At 42.1% G+C, this 21,196-nt stretch overlaps 1 protein-coding gene across 6 annotated transcripts in view; it reads left to right on the top strand.

Moving 5' to 3' along the window:
* Nucleotides 1-21,196, top strand: part of ADAMTSL1 (ADAMTS like 1) — a 481,138-nt gene that overhangs the window by 424,739 nt on the left and 35,203 nt on the right. For all 6 annotated transcript variants that reach the window (XM_066987715.1, XM_066987719.1, XM_066987716.1 and 3 more), the window contains 4 exons: nucleotides 1,834-1,987; nucleotides 3,287-4,427; nucleotides 11,022-11,149; nucleotides 18,305-18,433. In XM_066987715.1, the coding sequence (XP_066843816.1) occupies nucleotides 1,834-1,987; nucleotides 3,287-4,427; nucleotides 11,022-11,149; nucleotides 18,305-18,433 (1,552 nt within the window). The remainder of the gene's footprint in view (nucleotides 1-1,833; nucleotides 1,988-3,286; nucleotides 4,428-11,021; nucleotides 11,150-18,304; nucleotides 18,434-21,196) is intronic.

The following is a 21,196-nucleotide window of genomic DNA, read 5'->3' as shown; positions in this document are numbered from 1 at the left end:
TATGCTCAGTTTTGTCCTATTATCTGTCCTTATCATCCTGGTAGGGGATGTGACCGCTAGCTCAATGTGTGTCTCTGGAGATTGCCTCTACAAATGTGGTTCGCCATCCAGCCAAAGCATTAAGACCTTCCTTCTGGCATAAACACAACCCATGCTCAAAACAATAAATTCCTGCCTCTGTCCATGCACAGCCTTTGCTTCTGTTCATGCAAGGCATCCACGAGGAGTAATATTCGCTCCCTCAGGCTCAATGCTTTTTCTTCCCAAAGACTCGCATTGTGAAGGCAGTTCAGTTGTCAAGAGTCTTTTCCTGCTGGGGGCCACTCCAGCCTTTCCCTATGATGCAGAGAAGAGAAGGGAGGAATTACTCCAGTCTGCTGTAGGCATATCGTTACAGATGCCAGGCCTCTCTCACTGTAGGACACTGCTTTTGCAATGTTAGCTAGTTACTTCCTTCCTTCAATTTAAGAATGGCAAAACAAACTCATTCTGCTGAAGTCTCTAGCATTCCCCAGCCTCCCTTTCCAGTCCCACACGGCTTAAGAAAAAAAGTCTTTACGTTTACGACGGCACTAATGAAAATACAATTTAATCTTTTAATGCCAGTAAAAAGAAAACCATTCCCCCTCTTGCAATCTCTACCTCTGCTCTCCTGGTTCTCCTTCATGAAAGCAGGTAGAAAGTACCTTAATTGTAAATGAAACAGTGGTCACCTCATAGAGCTGTCTTACCTGCAGCCTTCTTGTGGTGATCTGTCCGCATTTCACTCAAATAAATGGTTGTTCTCATTAAGGCTGCTGGCAGGAGACATGTCCATTCTGGCAGTGAAGGCAGCAATTCTATTCCTAATCTCTCTTCCTTCACAAGAAGTTGCTACATGGTTTATATTGACATACATACTACTCATATTGTGAGTAGTGCATTTTGGTACTTTTTAAAATCAAATCTGACTTCACTCTTCCCTCTCCATCTCACTTGAAGGCTGCCTTTTTGCCCTTTTCACCTTCAGTTTGTTTTCTCCCCCTCACTCCACCTCCAACCAACATGTGTATTGCACTGTAGACATGGGATCTAGTGCAATGTGTGCATCTCTGTGCGGGTAAGCCTTACAATGATCAGCCTGCTTTCCAGTTCTTTTGCAGGCCACCACTGGTGTCCCAGTGCAATGGACCACATTCTCAATTACTGTGATTCTGTTTACATAAGTATGAAATAAAATATGCCTGCTTACTTCCCCCGAACAATATACACCTGTGCATTGAGCACTGCAGTTTGGTATTAACAGGTTTGTACTCTTTTGCATAGCCCATATCTGTTAACTACCAGAATTAAACCAGTATCTGAAACATCCATTTATAATTTCTGCTAGATCTGCAAGAGTGGCGCTCAGAGATTAAGCATAGGTCAAAGTGATTTTTCATCTGCGAGGTGCAACTCAACATGGTCTGCTCTTGGCTGTGATCAGGAATTTTTCAACCCAACAGACACTAATAAATAGAAACAACATGCAAAGAGAAGCTATGCAGTGTAGCAGAGTACTGTTAAAAGAAGGGATATCACTGGATAGAAAAAAGGGGGGACAGTAAGATTCAAAACCACAAAGGATAGAAATACTTGTTATTTCATCTCCCTACTGTGCCTGCATCATCTGTAGCTGAATGGCCAAGTGCTGTTCTGATTTCTTCCCCTGTAATACATTGAAAGCTGTAACTGACCCATATGGTGGTATGAGTGTGCAAAGTGGGGTTGGAGGTAAGGGTGAGGGTGGTGGACAAGGAGCACTCCTTTACTTTTAATAAATTTTGTTCCTAATGTTTCTCATTCTGTTCCTAGTGTTCAGTGAGTTGTGGAGAGGGAACCCAGAGTCGAAACGCTATTTGCAGAAAGATGCTGAAAACTGGGGGTTCTGTCATCATCAATTCCTCACTGTGCCCACCTTTGCCATTCTCATCCTTGATCAGGCCTTGTGCACTAGCTACCTGTGCAAGTAAGTGAAAAAGACACTTAGGAGTGTCTGGGGGAAGCGGGCTTGAATATCCATCACTAAGAAATTCATGCTGTCACATGCTCCATAACCTTCTCTTGCACTAGTGTTGCTCAGTATTGCAGAGTGGTGGCGGCTGCTCCTGCTGCTGCTGCTTGTCTCTGAGCAAGCGTGCTCTGTTTAGGAATAAGACAAGTCAATGGATAAAAGCTATAAATCTTACTGTGGAGCTGGTTCTGACCCAATGTGCCAGAAGAGAGTTACTGGTTTCTGGAAGAAATGGCACAAAATTCTGATCCAAAACTAGATCTAAATTTCACAACTGGAACATAGAGACTTAGAGATACTGGACAGTGCCTGGGCTACTAACACTCTGCTAAGATAGCTACAAAGAAAATGGTTGGTAAGGAATTTTGTGGAAGATCAACTAAAAAGTATTTTTTTTTTCATTTTGTCACTTGGAACCCTCTGTGACTTGGAATTTGTAAGGAACCATGCAACATAAGTTGGATGTATTTTATGGTGGTATTTCATGCATTTTCTGCTGCCCTTCTCAAAAGCAGTAGTCTCCCTACTTGGCTTGCAGCAAGACAGCTGGATATGTGAAAGATTGAATGGCAGCCTAGCTTTAGCTTAGAGTAGATTATGAACTCTAAAACCTGTTAAATGTTGGGTATGTCGGGGAGAAAATAAGATGTGACATTCAGAACCAAAGCTAAGGCCAAATGTGGCATGGTATTCAGTAATAGTACACTTGTGCTGTTTTGTTTAGTGTTTTGTAACAAAGATATCGGTCATAGAGATCTGGAAACTGGAAGTTTCCACTTTAATAGTATATACCCTGTATTTTTAAGCCTATTCCAGACAGTTTTGTTCTGTTCAATGTTATTCCTTGAGTTGGCATCATTTTCACTCCTCCTTACTGCTGTGATCTGCAAGATCACATTGCATTTCAGGTTTGGGATGGTAAACACCTGTCTTTCTTATGTATTTATTAGGTAATAGTCTTCATTTAAATACTTTAACAACAAGAACTACCTTTCCATTGGATTTTTCTCCCTCACATAAAGTTTATCTTCCTAGCACTTAGGTTCCTGCATGTACCCTGGACAGGACTACTTTTGCATTCCTAAAGTGTGCCTTGTTATTCCTTTTACTGTGATTGGTCCAGCTTAATGTTCAGTAACTGGTGGCCAGTTTCTCCCATTATCATCTAATGGGTCAAACGCTGCCAGCACCAAAGTAAACTGCTTGTTGTTTTTTTAATGGTACCACATACTAATAGTATTAATGATATTTCAGGGCACAACAGGCCAGCTCATAAGCAAAGTCCCCATATTGTGGCCGTAAAGAAAGTTTACATCCAGACAAGGAAGCAGAAGAAGCTACACTTTATTGTGGGTGGGTATGCCTACCTGCTACCCAAAACCTCCGTTATTCTCCGATGCCCCACGAGGAGGTTCCGGAAGTCAATGATCACTTGGGAGAAGGATGACAAGAGGCTCATCAGCTCAGCTCACATCACTATTGCACCCTACGGTTACATGAAAATCCATCGTTTGAAGCCTTCGGACACTGGGACATACACCTGCATAGCAGGGCCAGCCCGTGAACATTTTGTAATTAAACTAATAGGAAGCAACAAGAAGCTCATTCCTGGGCAGCCAGCTGTCATTAGGGAGGAAGAGTCCATGAGAAAGGCCAGCCTAAATGAAGCCTTGCGAACACAGGAGAAACATATCAATGGGATTCTCTTCAATGGAAGCAAGGCTGAAAAGCGAGGGCACATTGCTGAGCCTAGCAGCTGGTATGATGATATTGTCTCAAGGCTGCTACAGCACGGGGGTTGGCCAGGGGAAAATCTGGAGTCCTGGGAAGCCCAGGAGCCCATGGAGAGAAACGTATCCTCAGAGGAAGACCAGAGCCGGGAATATAACCTGCCGTTTACTATGGTCACAGAGCAGAAACGCTTAGATGATATCATAAGGAATTTGTCTCAGCAACCTGAGGAGCTTAAAGATATCTACACTGAGCAGCTTGTTGTACAGCTGGCTCATGACATTTTTAGGAGTCACTTGGAGCATCAGGAATCTGTCCTCAAAGCATCAAGGCGAAGAGTTGACTCAGCTTCTGTGGAATACCCTTTCCACAGACGTGTTTCTGGATTTACTAGCTCCCTGAGGACATCATCTGCTGAAGCACTTCTTCCCACCTCCATGGACATGACAAACAGCTTGCGCAGACCTCATCAAAAGCCTGCCATCCTCCGAAAGATTTCAGCAGCACAACAGCTTTCTGCTTCAGAGGTTGTCACCCACCTGGGACAGACAGTGGTCCTAGCCAGTGGCACACTGAGTGTGCTGCTTCACTGCGAAGCAGTGGGAAACCCAAAGCCCACCATCAGCTGGGCTAAGAATGGAGAGGAGGTGAAATACAGTGATAGGTAAAATAAATTACTTAACTTTTAAGAAAATAGTTAACATTTTGACTCTTCAGTTTCCATGCTTTAAGGCCAGTCAATCGTATGTACCAAACCACATTTTGCTGTAGTCTGGTTTCATAGCAGAAAGTAGGGCTGTCACATGTGAATTGGCAAACAAGGCACTATAACTCTTCAGAAAGGTCTGGATGCCGAATCAGTCTGGTGTGGCAAACAGAAGCTTTACTTTTGTTTCAGTAAATGAAAAGAAGAGGTTGTAAAGTACTGAAATAGATAAGTATGTAAGGTAGTCAACAGACCACTCCATGTCTGGAGTGCTGGGAGCTTCAGCGTATTTCCCTATTTGAAGGTGGAGATTCCTGCTGTGAAGACTGGTTTTGATATACAAAGATTGAGTATATCTTCGGATTTCAAAGTTAATCCATTCAATGGGTAGGACTAGTCTGTGACTCTCTCTTTTATTGTTTTAGACTGGTTCCAAATTTAGAGGGATGTTCATGAAAGGAATTATGTCAATACACACTTTTGTGTTTGACCACAGAGATACCAGAGAACAAACCTGAAATTTGGTTTGCTGTCAAGCAGTGTGCAGTATAGTTCCCTGGGGAAGAGTTCGTCCTTCTGCATGAGAAATGAACTGCATTTCTCACAGTGCTCCACCAGAGTCTCTCCAACATGGTTGTTGTATCAGAATGTGGAGGTAGTGAGGCTTCTGTCTTCCATGCGCGTATCCCTGTGTAAAACTGCCCCTGGGTAAAACTCAGTGGGCATTATAAACACCGTTCCCTGTGTATGTTCTGATAGAGGCTGGAAACCATGTTAAGAACATAAAAAGGACATAGAACTATTAGAGAGTGTCCAAAAGAAGGTAGTGAAGATGATGAAGGGTCTAGAGGGCAAGACATATGAGGAGCAGCTGAGGTCCCTTGGTTTGTTCAGCCCAGGCTGAGGGGAGGCCTCATGGCGGCCTGCAGCTCCCTCACGAGGGGAGCGGAGGGGCAGGCGCTGAGCTCTGCTCTCTGGGGACAGCGACAGGACCCGAGGGAACGGCATGGAGCTGGGACAGGGGAGGGTCAGGCTGGGGGTTAGGGAAAGGTTCTGCACCCAGAGGGTGGTCGGGCACTGGGACAGGCTCCCCTGGGCAGTGGTCAGAGCACTGAGCCTGCCAGAGTTCAAGAAGCATTTGAACAACACTTTCAGACACATGGTTTAATTTTTAGGTAGTCCTATGTGGAGCCATGAGTTGAACTTGATGATCCTTGATCCTTCCAATTCAGGATATCCTATCGTAAAGCTACAATAGGGAAACATCATTTGAATTTGAGGATGGTTACAGATAAGCCAGTATTTTAACAAAGTTGTATCTGTACTAAAGGACATAACATGAACTGGCTACTTTCATTTGAAAATGAATGCTGGTCATTTTAATGGTTATTACTGTGGAAACATACTCAATGACTAATTGGAGCTATCACAGTCATCTCAACACACTGATGTCTAAGCATTAGTCATCTAACATGAGTTGGTACATCCTCACTTTTACAAACTCTCTGTGTGGAGCTGTCTGCCCCTAAATGTAGCCTGAGAACTTGAGTAACAAAATACTTCTATCAATGTACCACAAAAATAATGACCTTTTTCCTGTGGGTAGCCTTTACGTACAGATCACTCCATTTATATGTGTGCAAGAGTACACAAAAAGATTATTTCAATGCCAGTCATATACTTTACTGTGTTGATAACATACATTTTTTCTCATGTGTGTACTTCAGATTTTATGCTTTGGTCCTGTTCTGTGAGGAAGTGGTATATAAGAATAGGTTGTGGATGAAGCAGTCATGTTAACTGACGTGGTACAACAAAGCAGTCCAAGGATCTGCTAGCAGCTCTTTCTGCACAAGACAGTGACCTCAGTTAAGACATCTGACTGTAGTTAGCAGGTCAGCTTTGGAAATGAGAAGACACAGAGTCAAGGTAAAAATTAATTTCCAGTGTGGTGCCTGTGGACTGTCAGTGAAGTCTTGATTTGGTGAAGACACATTACTCTTTCTGCGCAGTTACACAATCAGCTGAACTCCTTTTTCACTTTGGCAACTGAACCATTCTGTAATCGTTGCTTTCTCTAATGTACCAAGTTTTTTGGTTCTTTTCTCTTTCTGTGTGTGGTGGCTATTAAGTATCATGGCATTCACATAAAAAGTGGAGACTTTTGCAGGGGGAGGGGAGACTAAGAGCACGAATGTATCTCTTGTGGAGATCTCATGCAGTCTTAATCAAGACTAGAGCCTATCATATCATTATTTGGCCATACGCCTGTGAAAATATCTTCTTGGCCCCCCAGAAGTTGCATATGTAGATTTTCATTGCCAGTGGTTATATCCTGTTGGAATTATGCCATTAAGTGATTAATTTTTTTCTCTATTTAAAATGACTATGATTTCTGTAGCATCCTTGAAAGGGAAGTGAGGTTACATGAAGTCCATGTATGGCTAATGCTGGCCACTGTGCTCATGAGAAAATTACAAGTTTAACTCACACAAGCAGCCATGGTGTAGCAGCAGACAGATACATTTAGTTGAGAATAAAACAGTCTTATGATTTCTGAAATTTTAGTTTATATTATATACATACACCTTTTACTTTACAATGGCTTTCAACTTTTCTTTTCCATTCAGTTTGGCCTTACTTCAGCCTTAAATGATATGCTGTATTTCTGAATTATCAGGCAACCGTGTTAGCTTAAATTTTCTGTCAGAAAAACCCAGGAAAGTACATTTTATTTGCTGATTAGTAGAATTAGTCATTGACACCTCTTCCTTAATGGCTGAAGCAATTTTCACTATATCAAATTCTTTCTGTATTCATCATTTGTGCTTCCTCCAGGTTGGTGGGTAGGGAAGAAAACGAGCAGTGCTCTGAGCTTCAGAGATGCTCAGAATCTGTAACTTTGGAGTTAATGGAAGTTAAGAAATTATGGTGCATATAAAAATTGGTTTGTGGATGTTTTGCTGGGTTCTTGACAGCCATGTTCTGGCTTTGGCTCAAAATGCTTTTGCTGGTTGCCAATCAGCTGTGTAAATGAAAGCCACAGTTTAAGCAGTCTCCCAGTGTATTGCTGTAAACTGCAAGGTCATCTGTGTGTGGTACATTTGCGCTGTCTTTCAGCTCTGTAGTTTGTCTATTTTTTTACTTTACCATCCTTTGAATGAAGAAAAAATAAATTAAATTTTTTTAAAAAAAGAACCAGTTTTCCATGTGCCTTCGTCTCTACCAGTATGGTAGAGCAGTGCTTTCAATGAGAGGAGTCAAAGAGTCATGCTGCAGACCAACTCATGCCCTACTGAGTATATCAAAACTGGTTGTAGTTGTTTTGTATTGTGATTTTTAGAGTGTAAACTATTGGTTTTAGGTTGGATGATGGCTATCTGAATTGTCTGTTACCAAATATTGGTATAAAGGCACTTTCACATATCTTTGCTGTGAGTGTTGTCTGGATGTTGTCATCGTGCCATGGATGTCATAGAAAGGTGTCATAGAAATGAATGGATTTCTATCAACTATTTCCATGAGCAGTGCTATCCACCGAAAAGCATTTATGTCTACTGCTATGTAGATCTACTTGCAAAAAATGAATTTGTTTAGCCCCAGTCTGTGTACTGTTACAACAAAATGTAACACAGGCCTAACAAAAATGTTTGCTTTTAGTTATCAGTAGAATGAAATCAAATGATACAAAAAGCTGCAGAATTTGAAAATATCTGTGCGGTTCCAGTAAAAGATCCTTGACTTGAGTCTGCATTTTCAACCTTAATGCATATTTAACATAGATTTTCCTATTCTCTTCTAAAGTTAAAATGTTGGGTTGATACCAGCATGGATTCTGAGTGCAGTTTCAGAGCCTGCCAGTATCCATCCCAAAGTCTGGAGAATTCTATAAATGCTGGAAAACACTTCATTTAAATAAAATAAAATAAAATAAAATAAAATTAATAAAACAAAACCTTCTTTAGGAAGAAATTTTAAACATGAAAATTTTTGAGGGTTTTATGCTTTACTCAGTAAGACTGACAAGAAATATCTTTTTTTCCAAGTATGCTGTGACTTTCGTCAGTGGAAACCCTTCAGTACTAGATAACTCCAATGTATTTTCTAAGCAGACATGAAGCAGAATCTAAACAGTAGATGGTACAGAGTCTGTGGTAGGTTTTTACTACATGCCATCTGAATTAGTCACCGATCTAGGTCATGTAAAATATATTTGTGTCTTGGAGACAATGCAGTATGAAGCAACTGAGATGAGGCTGATTAAACATTAAGCTTTATTATTTTAAGTCCATAAATGAGATTCTGAAGACATGTTGGTGACAGAAAAAATTACTACAGCTGGTATTTTTTCACTGCTGACAAGCAACTCAAAACCTAACAAAAATAGCAATCTATGAGCAAATAGGGAATCCAGCCAAAATCTTTCTATACAAAGGGGGGTAACAAAGTATCTACTTTGAAGAAAAGCAGCTATGCCAAATTGTGACACACAAATTGTAGAATTATTGAGAAGATTTTTGCTTTCTAGAGAAGGACATTAAAAGGTGAAATGAAAAGGTGAGATGATGGATCTAGGTTGGAATTTTTATTTTTAAAATTAGTTACCTATCTGGCCTATTTCTATTCCTAAAAAAAAAAAAAAGGTGCTAGATTCTGTGGTGCCTTAGACTAGCAGAGAGAGATTTGCATCACCAGAGTTGATTAACAGCTAACAAATTACGATTTTTTTGCGGTTTACATGTTATAATATTAAGAAAGCTTTTTTCTCAACCTGAAGGTGACAGAAACATTTCTAAAAGCATTTTTTTTAATGTTTGTGCATATTCTATGTAGGACTGACTGATCAGCCCATATACTGTATTAGCACACATGCAAGCAGTACACACATAGTTTTAACTATTATGTGCTGGTATAACTGCGACAAATTCTGAAGCTCTAATGAATTCCACGTAGAGACTGAGTAAGTCAGTGCTAAAACAAATTTATATATGATATTGATGCATGCTAAAAGAAGTTTTGTAAGTAAATAAATTTGCTGGACACTAGCATTGTTAGCAGTAGCTAACTAGAAATCTGCCCTACTAAGCGGTAAAAATTAAAAGAACCTTGAAATCAGAAGTGCAGAAGAGATTCTTCTAACCACTGTTTTTGTGGGTGGTGGGTGGAGGTTTTTTGGTTTTCTTTTGTTTTTTGTCTGTGGGTTTTGGTTTTTGGTGTTTTTTGTTTGTTTGCTTTGGTTTGGTGGGTTTTTTTGTTTTCTTTTTTGCTGTGCAAGCAAAGATGCAATTTAAAGATGATTAATGTTTGTTTTGTAAATATGCATTTTACTAGGCACTTGCAAAATTCCATTGACATAAGACAGCTCTCTCCTTTTATTATTAATTATTATTATTATTATTACTTTAAAAGGGTCAAAAAAGAATTTCAACTCAATCTTTTTCTATAATATATTTTGATGCGTGGCCCTAATGTGGTTTGTTTTAGACAGCTACCACCCACAGTGTTTTGAAAACACTCTTCTACTGCTTTTTAGCCCATGAGACAACAGTTTTCAGTCAAGGGGATGAGGGAAAGGAACTCATCAGTTCCAGTATCTGAAAGCGGGCTTTTTTAGCATGTGTTTGACAGGCATATCCCTCCCTTACTTTCACCCTTGAGGCCAATCACAGCCCCAGCTAAGAGTTTTACTTAGAACAGCTGCTGAAAGTTTCTGATGAGAAAAGTAATTTATCTTTAGGCTTTATCAACAGTTTCAGCTAAAAATTTAAAAGAAAGGAACAGTAATGATGAAATACACTGTGCAGAAAATGAGGGTACATGAACGCAAACTGATGGAGTTATGCCACCATAAAAATGGATTATTTGTGAACAGAAACAATTTATAACAGTGTTAAGGCTGTATTCGTCCCATCTAACTGTGGGCAGTGCACTGAGATCACAGTCAGCTCTTCCTATTGGCAGAGACGGTTGACTCAGCCCAAGGAGGAGCTGAGTATTCCTTTCTATCTTCACTGACTACTCGGGGAGCAACAAAACTACTAAGTTTGCACAAACTGCCTAGTAATCTAAGAATCTGGAGTCTATTTCAGGCTCTGATACTCAGCCCATGAGACACTTCACTTCTTTCTGCCCAGCTTCAGCAGGTTTTATGACTCTTACATGCAATATGTCTTTTTCTTTGCTGTTGCTGCTCCTGCTTTGCAGAACTGGGAGGCAGGAGCTAGGCAAGTCATTTGACAACATCACACAGGAACTGACAAAGCAAAGGTCTTGCCACAGACAGATGTCCTAGATGCAGGGCAATCATTCTCTAATACACATAGCAACATCAGCAGAAGTGGGAATTAGATTAAAATATAGTTTAAATAATCACAGCTTACAGTCACAATGTGAGACTTTGAACTTCTTAATAGACTTTTAAATATAACTTTAGGGCATAAACTGTAAAAATAATAAATTAAAGGTCATCTAAATCTGTAAAAATCCTAGTAAATATATTCATGCTCACACCAACTAAGAGACCTCTGTCTCCTTCTTTCTGCTTTACTCCAGGATGCTTCTTCAGCCTGACGACTCCTTGCAGATTCTAGCGCCTGTGGAGGCTGATGTGGGTTTCTATGCTTGCAATGCATCTAATGCTCTGGGATCCGACTCTGTGTCCATTGCTGTCACTCTAGCAGGTAATGGTTCACTGTCTGTGATCGCACAATGGTCCCTGCCACTTGTGTGATTCTGGAGAGAAATAGTCTGTGGGATAACAGCTGGATCTGGAAGGTGGTTGGGGAAGGTGGCTCAACAGAGGCACAAGTCAGTGAAAATTCAGGGAATGTGTTTTGGAAAGCCCTGAGGCATAGTCCAGTTTTCACAGACAGTTCATGACATTTGTGTCTTTATGCAAATGATCAATACTTTTTCTCACTTGCTAAAACTGAAATGTACTCTCAAGAAACTGCATATTCTCATTATTCTCACTTATGGGCAGTGCAGTTAAAGCTCCCCAGTTTGTATGCCTTGTTTTAAACCTATTGCTGGTCTTTTCAAGTCTGACAGACCGGTCCAAGAACTTACTCAACTGAAAGTTAAAGAAGCCTACAAAATACCAGAGATGAAGAACTAGTCCCATGTAGGACCAGGCTGTGTATTGTGTTTGATCCACTGTGGCATGTGTATAGCTGGCACTCTCAATCACTGTCAAACAGAGGTTCAGAATACATTAACTTCTATACTTATATTTCTCTAGTAACGGTTCAGTTCTACAGCAGACTAAATATCCTTTGTTAGTTTAGAATTCAGTTACAAAGAAATCCCACCCAAATGCAACTCAAGGGAAATCCAGAAGTGATGCATGAATCCAGCTTCTTCAAAGTAGATTGGTAGACAGTGTCAGCAGGCTCTCAAACACATCTGGATTGGTAGGACAGGCACACAACAGCAAACATGAATGAGAGGCAATTGGGTAAAGACGAAGATAAAAGAGTTACAGTTAAGGACTGTGACAAGACAGAGAGATTTTGGAGAAAGCAGGATCCTATTTATCACAAAGCTAAAAGGAGACACACCTGGCACTTAGGGACACGGTTTAGTGGGTGACGTTGGTAGTAGGGTGATGGTTGGACCAGATGATCTTGAAGGTCCCTTCCAACCTTTATGATTCTGTGATCAGGAATGCTAGAAAGCTTATTGACTGTTCAGATCTCTCCATTTCACTGTTCCAACTGAAGAATGTGAAAGCATTTGAACGCCTCCGATGTGCAGGCCATGACCATCACCTATCAGTGTATCCATGTGTGTTTAGAGGGAGGAGTAGCTGTTGATGAACTTGATTTTTGTTGTTGTTGTTAGCAAATAATCTGGGGCTGGATGAGCATAAAGGAAATATAAGTATGCATCAATGGCCAGAAGCAAAGCTCTCATGATAAATATGCCAACAAGAAGGAGGCCTTGTCTGTCCCACAGAAAGAGAACATCTGAATCTTGCAGGATAGAAAAGGAAGAGCTACTTACTACACATAGACAACCAAGAAAATGCACTACTTTTTGCACTACTGTAGGTCAGGATATCTTGCTGAAGCCAGAGCAGCAGGGCAATGGTGCTGCTGCTAAAGCACTGTACTGTTTTACAAGGAGCAACTCCACAGTAAACTTCTTGTGTTGCACCAGCAAGAAACTGAACATGAAGTTAAAAAATGGTCAGTCAAAACTGCTATCCTGTCCATGTTGCTCCAGTCATTTTAAAAAATGTAGTCTTTGCACAAGGTAATTTGCAGAGACAAGTTCATGTGAAGCTATAGAAAAATAAACTGGGCATTATGTATACATAGAATCATAGAATCATAGAATCATAGAATGGTTTGGGTTGGAAGGGACCTTAAAGATCATCTAATTCCAACCCCCCTGCCATGGTCAGGGACACCTCCCACTAGATCAGGTTGCCCAAAGCCCCATCCAGCTTGGCCTTGAACAATTTGTGGCCCTCGCTATCCATGAGGAAATGGTTGGCGACCTGCTACGACACTTGGATGTACGCAAGTCGATGGGGCCGGATGGGATCCACCCGAGGGTACTGAGCGAACTGGCAGAGGAGCTGGCCAAGCCGCTTTCCATTATTTATCGGCAGTCCTGGCTATCAGGGGAGGTCCCAGTCGACCGGCAGCTAGCAAACGTGACGCCCATCTACAAGAAGGGCCGGAGGGTAGACCCAGGGAACTATAGGCCTGTTAGTTTGACCTCAGTGCCAGGGAAGCTCATGGAGCAGATTATCTTGAATGTCATCACGCGGCACTTGCAGGGCAACCAGGCGATCAGGCCCAGTCAGCATGGGTTTATGAAAGGTAGGTCCTGCTTGACGAACCTGATCTCCTTCTATGACTAAGTGACGCACTTGGTAGATGAGGGGAAGGCTGTGGATGTGATCTACCTTGACTTCAATAAGGCTTTTGACACCGTTTCCCACAACATTCTCCTCAAGAAACTGGCTGCTCGTGGCTTGGACTGGCGTACGCTTTGTTGGGTTAAAAACTGGCTGGATGGCCGGGCCCAAAGAGTTGTGGTGAATGGAGCCAAATCCAGTTGGAGGCCGGTTACTAGTGGAGTCCCCCAGGGCTTGGTGCTGGGGCCGGTCCTCTTTAATATCTTTATCGATGACCTGGATGAGGGGATCGAGTGCACCCTCAGTAAGTTTGCAGATGACACCAAGTTAGGTGCGTGTGTTGATCTGCTCGAGGGAAGGAAGGCTCTGCAGGAGGATCTGGATAGGCTGGAGCGATGGGCTGAGGTCATCTGCATGAAGTTCAACAAGGCCAAGAGCCGGGTCATGTATCTGGGGCGTAACAACCCCAAGCAGTGCTACAGGCTGGGAGAAGAGTGGTTGGAAAGCTGCCTGGCAGAGAAGGACCTGGGAGTACTGGTTGATAGTCGGCTGAATATGAGCCAGCAGTGTGCTCAGGTGGCCAAGAAGGCCAACAGCATCCTGGCTTCCATAAGAAACAGTGTGGCCAGCAGGGCTAGGGAGGTGATTGTCCCCCTTTACTCGGCTCTGGTGAGGCAGCACCTCGAGTACTGTGTTTAGTTTTGGGCCCCTCGCTACAAGAAGGACATTGAGGTGCTCGAGAGAGTCCTGAGAAGGGCAACGAAGCTGGTGAGGGGTCTGGAGAACAAGTCTTATAAGGAGCGGCTGAGGGAGCTGGGGTTGTTTAGCCTCGAGAAGAGGAGGCTCAGGGGAGACCTCATCGCTCTCTACAGTTACCTTAAAGGAGGCTGTAGCGAGGTGGGGGTTGGTCTATTCTCCCACGTGCCTGGTGACAGGACGAGGGGGAATGGGCTAAAGTTGCGCCAGGGGAGGTTTAGGTTGGATGTTAGGAAGAACTTCTTTACTGAAAGGGTTGTTAGGCATTGGAATGGACTGCCCAGGGACGTGGTTGAGTCGCCATCCCTGGAGGTCTTTAAAAGACGTTTAGATGTAGCCCTTAGTGATATGGTTTAGTGTAGGACTTGTTAGTGTTAGGGCTGAGGTTGGACTAGATGATCTTGGAGGTCTCTTCCAACCTAGACGATTCTGTGATTCTGTGTGAATTCCAGGGATGGGGCATCCACAGCTTCTCTGGGTAACCTGTGCCAGTGCAACACCGCCCTCATAGGAAAAAATTTCCTCCTTACATCTAATCTAAATCTTCCCCCTCTTAGTTCAAAGCCATTCCTCGTTTTCCTATCATACCTCTCCCTGACAAAGAGTCCCTCTCCTGCTTTCCTGTAGGCCCCCTTTAGGTACTGGCAGGCCACTATAAGGTCTCCCTGGAGCCTTCTCTTCTCCAGGCTGAACAACCCCAACTCCCTCAGCCTGTCTGCACAGGAGAGAGAGGTGCTCCAGTCCTCTGATCATCTTCATGACCCTCCTCTTGATTCACTGTAATAGATCCATGTCCTTCTTGTGCTGGGAGGCCCAGAGGTGAATGCAGGGTTCCAGGTGGAACAGAAGAGCAGAAGAGCAGAGCAGAGGGGGAGAATCACCTCCCTTGACCTGCTGGCCACACTGCTTTTGATGAAGCCCAGGACACAGTTGGCTGTCTGGGCTGCAGGCACACATTGCTGGCTCATGTTGAGCTTTTTGTAAACCAACTACCCCAGGGTGCCTTGACATTATTTCCAGGAGGATCTGTTCCATGACCTTTCCAGGCACAGAGGTGAGGCTCACTGGTCTGTAGTTCACCAGGTCCTCCTTTCTGACCTTTTTAGAAATGGAAGTGATATTTCCCTTTTTCCAGTCACTGGCGATTTCACCTGACTGCCGTGACTTTTGAAATATGAGAGGCTTGGCAGATCCATCAGCCAGTTCCCTCAGGACCCTGGGATGCATGTCATCAGGCCCCATGGACTTGTACCTGTTCAATTTCATCAGGAGGTCTCGAACCTGCTCTTCACTTACAGTAGGAGGGACTCTGCTCCCCCAGCCCTCGCCTACAGGTTCAGGGAAAAAAGAGATATGGGAAGCCTGACCGCCAGTGATGACTGACCGCCAGTGATGACTGAAGCAAAGAAGTTGTTGAGCACCTCAGATAGAGCTCCCTGCTCGTCTGTCAGAGGGCGTACACTCTTCTCGGCCTTCTTTTCTGGTCAAGGCACCCAAAGAATCCCCTCTTGTTATTTTTTGTATCCCTTACAATGCTTAGTTCCATCTGTGCCTTGGCTTTCCTGGTCCCATCCCTGCACATCTGGACAGTATTTCTGTACTCTTCCCAGGCAACATCTCATTGCTTCAACTGCCCTTGCATTTCCCTCTTGCACCTCAGTTTGACAGGATAACAGTCATTTGCTTGTACAAGGCTTGGTAGTCTTTTGGTAACATCCTTAATGCAAGCCCCTGTTAAGCAGCAGGCTTCTCTCAAGAGCAGATTAGGTCGGCAGATGGTCAGATCCGTGCCTCTGTACCTCTCAGAAGAAAGACTCCTGCCACTATCACTCATCTTCTTTTCCTAGTTGGACTGGTTGTTACGCGGGGAGCAGACTGGGCTGTGTTACTCAGCTCCACTCACCCAGCAATGGGTCTTCCTTTTCCAGTCTGCAGGGGGGTGAAGCAGTTCTGTAAGGGCACCTCAGACTCTGGGGGAAACTCTTCCTCCTGCTGGTGCTTGTTGTTGCCAGCTTCTGCTCTCCAGCTTTATTGAGCCCCCTCCCTCCAGTGAGTGCGGGTGAGGGGGTTTCAGGCTGTTTGGCTGTGGGCTGTGGGTCCCCTGCAGACCATGCTAGAATCCAGCTAACTCCTCCTCAGCCTCCCTGATTCTACACAGCCTTCTCACTGCCTCCTGCAGCTGTGGCAGAGGAAGACCAATAGCTTTTCTGTTATAATTGTCAAGGCTGTAGTTTAACTTTCTTAGATGAATTAATATTCATGCATCCCAGACTCAAGCTGAACTCTGCTTAGGAGCTGCTATACATTTTCATCTCCCATCCAAGGTAAAGAGCTGAACCTCTTATAAAATTAGGCCATAAACATCAAAATGAGATACTGAGTAGTTTTTGGAACAAAACACATTTTGGCATAATGGGAATACTTTTTCAAAGGAAAATTGGAAAGCTGAGACCACCTTTAGATGAATCAGGACTGGGACTGAAACCTTAGTTCATTGAAGAATTTACTGATTAGTTTAGCACATGCCTGGAAGAATGACAGTGGACTGTGTTTCCATTTTTTTCAATAGTTTGATACTCTTTTATTGGTTAAGCAGCTAACAGACTTTTAATCTTTTGATGAGATTGTGGAACACAATCAGGAAAAAAAAAGGCTGATGGATAACTGGAGAATAACTAGAGAATTTTTCTTCCTTTATGGTTTAGACATCAAAACTTTTGGAAATATTTCAGCAATAAAATGTAATATATTACTTTACTGTTCTTAATCATTAAAGGCACAGAAAGTAAAATATGCATATATATATAGACTGATATGACAGGAATTCCAAGTGAAAAACATCTTTTAAAAGTCCTGGAAATATGGCTCTATGGAAAAAAATAATAATACTTTAGGCTGAATTAAACTTTCAGGACTCTGCATGATCTCAATGAAACCAAATTCTTTTCCTCACCTCCAGCTTTTCTTCCTTGCTTACCTCCAAATTAATGGACAAATGAAACCTGGGGGAGACATTAGCCTTAAACCTCCAACTTCTAGAGTCAAATGAAAACATTTGATCCTGTTTTGTATCTGATCATCTATTTAAAGGGGAAAAAAATGTGTTTCTAGATTTTTGGATAAAGATGAATTTGAAAATACAGCACTGAGACAAAAATAGCCCAGCCCTGCACAATTTAAAGCAATGTTGTCATCCTGTTCCCCTTCTGCCAACATCCTGCCTGCAAAGCATTTTGGCTGGGAGAGAGGGTTGCCTTAACACAAGTATGCCACCTCTGCTACTTCGTTCCCCTCTCTCAGAGCTAAGCCTGGGTATCTCTGAGTTTTGTGTCATATTGGCATGCCTTTACGGTACCCCTACAGTATAATCTGTAGAAGTCTCCTAGAGTCACTGAAGGCGAACTCCATAGCTAACCCCACACAGACAGGCACAACAGCAGGGGAACACCTTGACCCACTTGTTCACAGTCACCAATGTTGGAAGCACACTGAAAACAATCTGAAATGTTTTTTGCAGGTGAAGCAGGTATCTTTGTTAGAGATATACAATGCATAAAACTGTTACTACAGGCCTTAGATAGAGCAAACTGGTTATCTGATGGAGAAGATCTTGCTTGTCTTCTTATACCAGCCATTATGAGAAAACCTTTTGGGTACAGTCAAGTCTTCCCAGTGCCATTGGTTCCACTATAGGTTAAAGAAGACATGATTGATGTATAGAAACAGCTTGGACGTTGCTCCAAACATCCAGCACTGCTAATGTGCATGTAGCCATCACCCAGGCTTCTTTGTACTATGTTTGGACTTTGGCAAAGGGTGGTGTTTTGGTTGCAGTATTAGGCAAACATCTTGCTGCAGTTCCAGTTGTACTGCTGTTTATTGATTCAGCTGGTTCTCATATGTGTCCACATGACTTTAATGTTGTTCGGCCTCTGCACTAAGTATCCTTTCTTTTTTTTTTTTTTTTTACTCTCAAGACAGCTTTTCCCATAGAATCCAGTGCCATTATAATATTATAAAGAGCAGGTGGTCACATACTTCTATGTTTTCCCTTATCCACCTGTCCTATATAGGACATATATATATTCATATATATATATATATTCATATATATATTCATATATATATTCATACAGAGTGTACACGTCCAGCTGTCCTGTGTGAGTCTAGTGTGCTGGGTCTGATAAACTGTTGTGCTTCTTTTATACAGGAAAGCCACTAATAAAGGCATCAAGAGCTACTGTGATCAACACTGAGTTGCCTGCTGTCACTGTTGATATTGGAAGCACGGTGAAAACAATCCAGAGAGCAAATGTTACCATTAACTGCCAGGTTGCAGGTGAGAAATGACTTGGTCTTCCATGCCACACTTTCAGCTATGAATTTCTGTGGAGTTGTTTGCTAAATCAGTGTCTCCAGGTACAGCAGCTGTGTGAAACCACAAGTTCTTCCTAGTCCTCAGACAAAATTCTTTGCTTTCATTAATTTTTAACATAGAAATTGTCCTCCTTTTATCAATCCCACCAAGAAAAGTGTAGGGTCTTAAGAAAGCTGGTCTGAGATGGAATGACAAGTATCTTTGTTGGAGATACACAGTGTATTGAGGATACAAAAAAACTGATTTGAATTCCTACCTGTTGGGTGTGTAAGGTAAGAATACAGGAGCATGATCTGACTCATTTCCTCAGTGATGGGACTCTCCAAGTACATTTCAGTTAGCTACTTCTTTTCTTGCCAAACTCCTTTTTTTTTTTTTCAAGTGAAGGACATAATAGTATAGTCCTTTTCTGATTTTTTCTTTCATTTTGGAGTGCAAGAATTTAGAGTAATTCCACTGAAACAGGCTTTTCCCTGAAACTTTTTCCAACCAAAGACTGAATGCCCCTCACTCTTAGAATGGCAGTTTGCCTCTTTTCAATGGTGACCAAAAAAGATTGACCTTTCCTGTCTGTAGCTGTCTTGACCTGTTAGTGGTAATGGTATTGGTATGGGATGGAGAGGTGGAGAAAGAGAGAGAGATGGGAAATCTCTAAAGACCCAGGGTCAGATCTTTAATTCATTAAACTTTCATGCATACTAGAGGGGGAAAAGGAGGGGAAGGGAGTGGCTTACAAAACCCAAAGTGAGCCATTTTAAGTGTTACACAAATATCTGTGGAGGCTTGTAGGAAGTCTCTTGCTGTAGCTTCTTCTCTCTAGCAGCTACTTCAGATGATTGCAAATAAGCATCTGCACTACAAACATACAAATGTCCCTCTTTCCTTAAACTGTCTGCTCACTTTAAACACAATGGTTGTGAGTTTTCCTTCTTCACGTGCTGCCAACCACACCCCTATCGAGTTTGCACTACTTGGTCATCTCTCCTCTAGCAAAACGTGCACAATAGCTGTGCAAACACTAGGCTGGGAGCTGGGATACCAATGTATTAATTACTCGCAGTGGGATTAATGAAAGAAAAGTACAGTATCTAGAGGTTCATGAAGGAGTAAGTGCAACAATCCTGTTGTCCTCTCCTCAGACTCTTATTGCAACCAGACTGATATTCAATGCTTTTCAAGGAAGATGTAGATAAAAGTATTATGGTCATTAAGGCCATATATGTTCCCACACATATAAAGTGGAAGAGGTCAGCTAGCTTCCTCAAAGTCAGGGTGCTCATGTCAAAGCTAAGAATAGAACCCGTGTTTCCTGTCTTCCTGTTGCGTATCTAGTTTTTTAACAATTAACATAATTCCTGTTAAATAGTCATCAGTATGATTCATGATGATAGATTATATGCAAAGATCTTTTTGCCAGTCTTTTCTCTCTGATAACCAAGGACAGAGACCATGACAGAATGCAAGAGAATGGCACGTAGGTGCACCATGGGAGATTCAGACTGGACATTAGGAAAAATATTTAACTGTGATGGTGTGCCTTTACTGGACCAGACTTCCTAGAGAGATAGTTGATGCCCTGTGCCTGTCAGTGGCCAAGAGGCAAATGTATTGAGGGTAATATTGAGGCAAAGGTATTGAGGGTAATGCCCTCAATAAAATGATTTAACTTTTGGTTAGCCCTGAAGTGGTAAGGTAGTTGGACTTGACAATCTATGTAGAACTACAGGGTCAGCAGGACAGCAGAATAAGTACTTATATGATAAACACTAAATGTAAGGATCAGTTATAACATATTCTAAAGCTGCTCTTGTGGCTAAGGGACAGAAACTTGCTGCCAACAGGTGTTGATAAGCCTGAAGAAGGTTCCTTAAAAAGAAGAGAGAATGAAATTACCAGATCCTAGGAAAGAATTTTATATTGCTATTTAACTTCTTCTGAAAGGCATAAGTATTGTTAAAGTCTGTGTTCAGGACTGAAATATACAGATGTTACTTGTAAGACAAGGGAAGGCAGAATCATCTGAGTATATTACGGTTTAATTGGCCTCTGATATGAATTATTTTGGAATTATAGTCTCGAGGAAAAAGGTGCTGTGCTTTTCTTTAAGCTTGAAAAATCAGTCTCATTTAACTTGACATGACTTTGCCATTCTGTCTATGGAGGTGAAAGGATATTTTTAAAACACAGGAGATTATGGTCAAGCCCAGACTTCTCCAAAACTGAGCCTAAAGAAACTCCCCTCCAGAATCACTTAGCAACTCTGCAGAGCCTATGACTTTCAGCTAGAGAATCTTCTCCAATTTTAAGAAAGCAAACAGAGTTTCTAGTGTGGGCAATTCAAATGCTCTAGGCACTTTCACTTCCAAATGGGGTGTGGGAGCAATTTGGATCACATGAGTAACACTAGGAAGCTTTTGGTGACTTCAACATTTAAAGTATGGAGATATTCATTAGGATGCCAGAAGATTTGATCAGCAAGGCCCAAGTTGTTATTGGCAATGCAATTAGATGTGAAAGGAGGAATCTGTATAAAAAATCTGATTCTTAGAGCATTTCTCTGTGGTATCCTTCAAGGCATAAAACTTCTAACAGAGGCACCTGTCTGCAAAGCGTCATGTACCGTTAACCACTGTTGAGTCAGAACAGATTTGAAAGAGTGACTTAAAATACATAAATATCCTTCCCTGTGTATTCTTCCCTGTGTATCCTTCTCCCTCCGATTTC

This window comes from Anser cygnoides, chromosome Z (genome assembly GCF_040182565.1).
Source record: "Anser cygnoides isolate HZ-2024a breed goose chromosome Z, Taihu_goose_T2T_genome, whole genome shotgun sequence".
NCBI classification, from domain to species: domain Eukaryota; kingdom Metazoa; phylum Chordata; class Aves; order Anseriformes; family Anatidae; genus Anser; species Anser cygnoides.
This window is presented reverse-complemented; position numbering and strand designations above follow the sequence as displayed.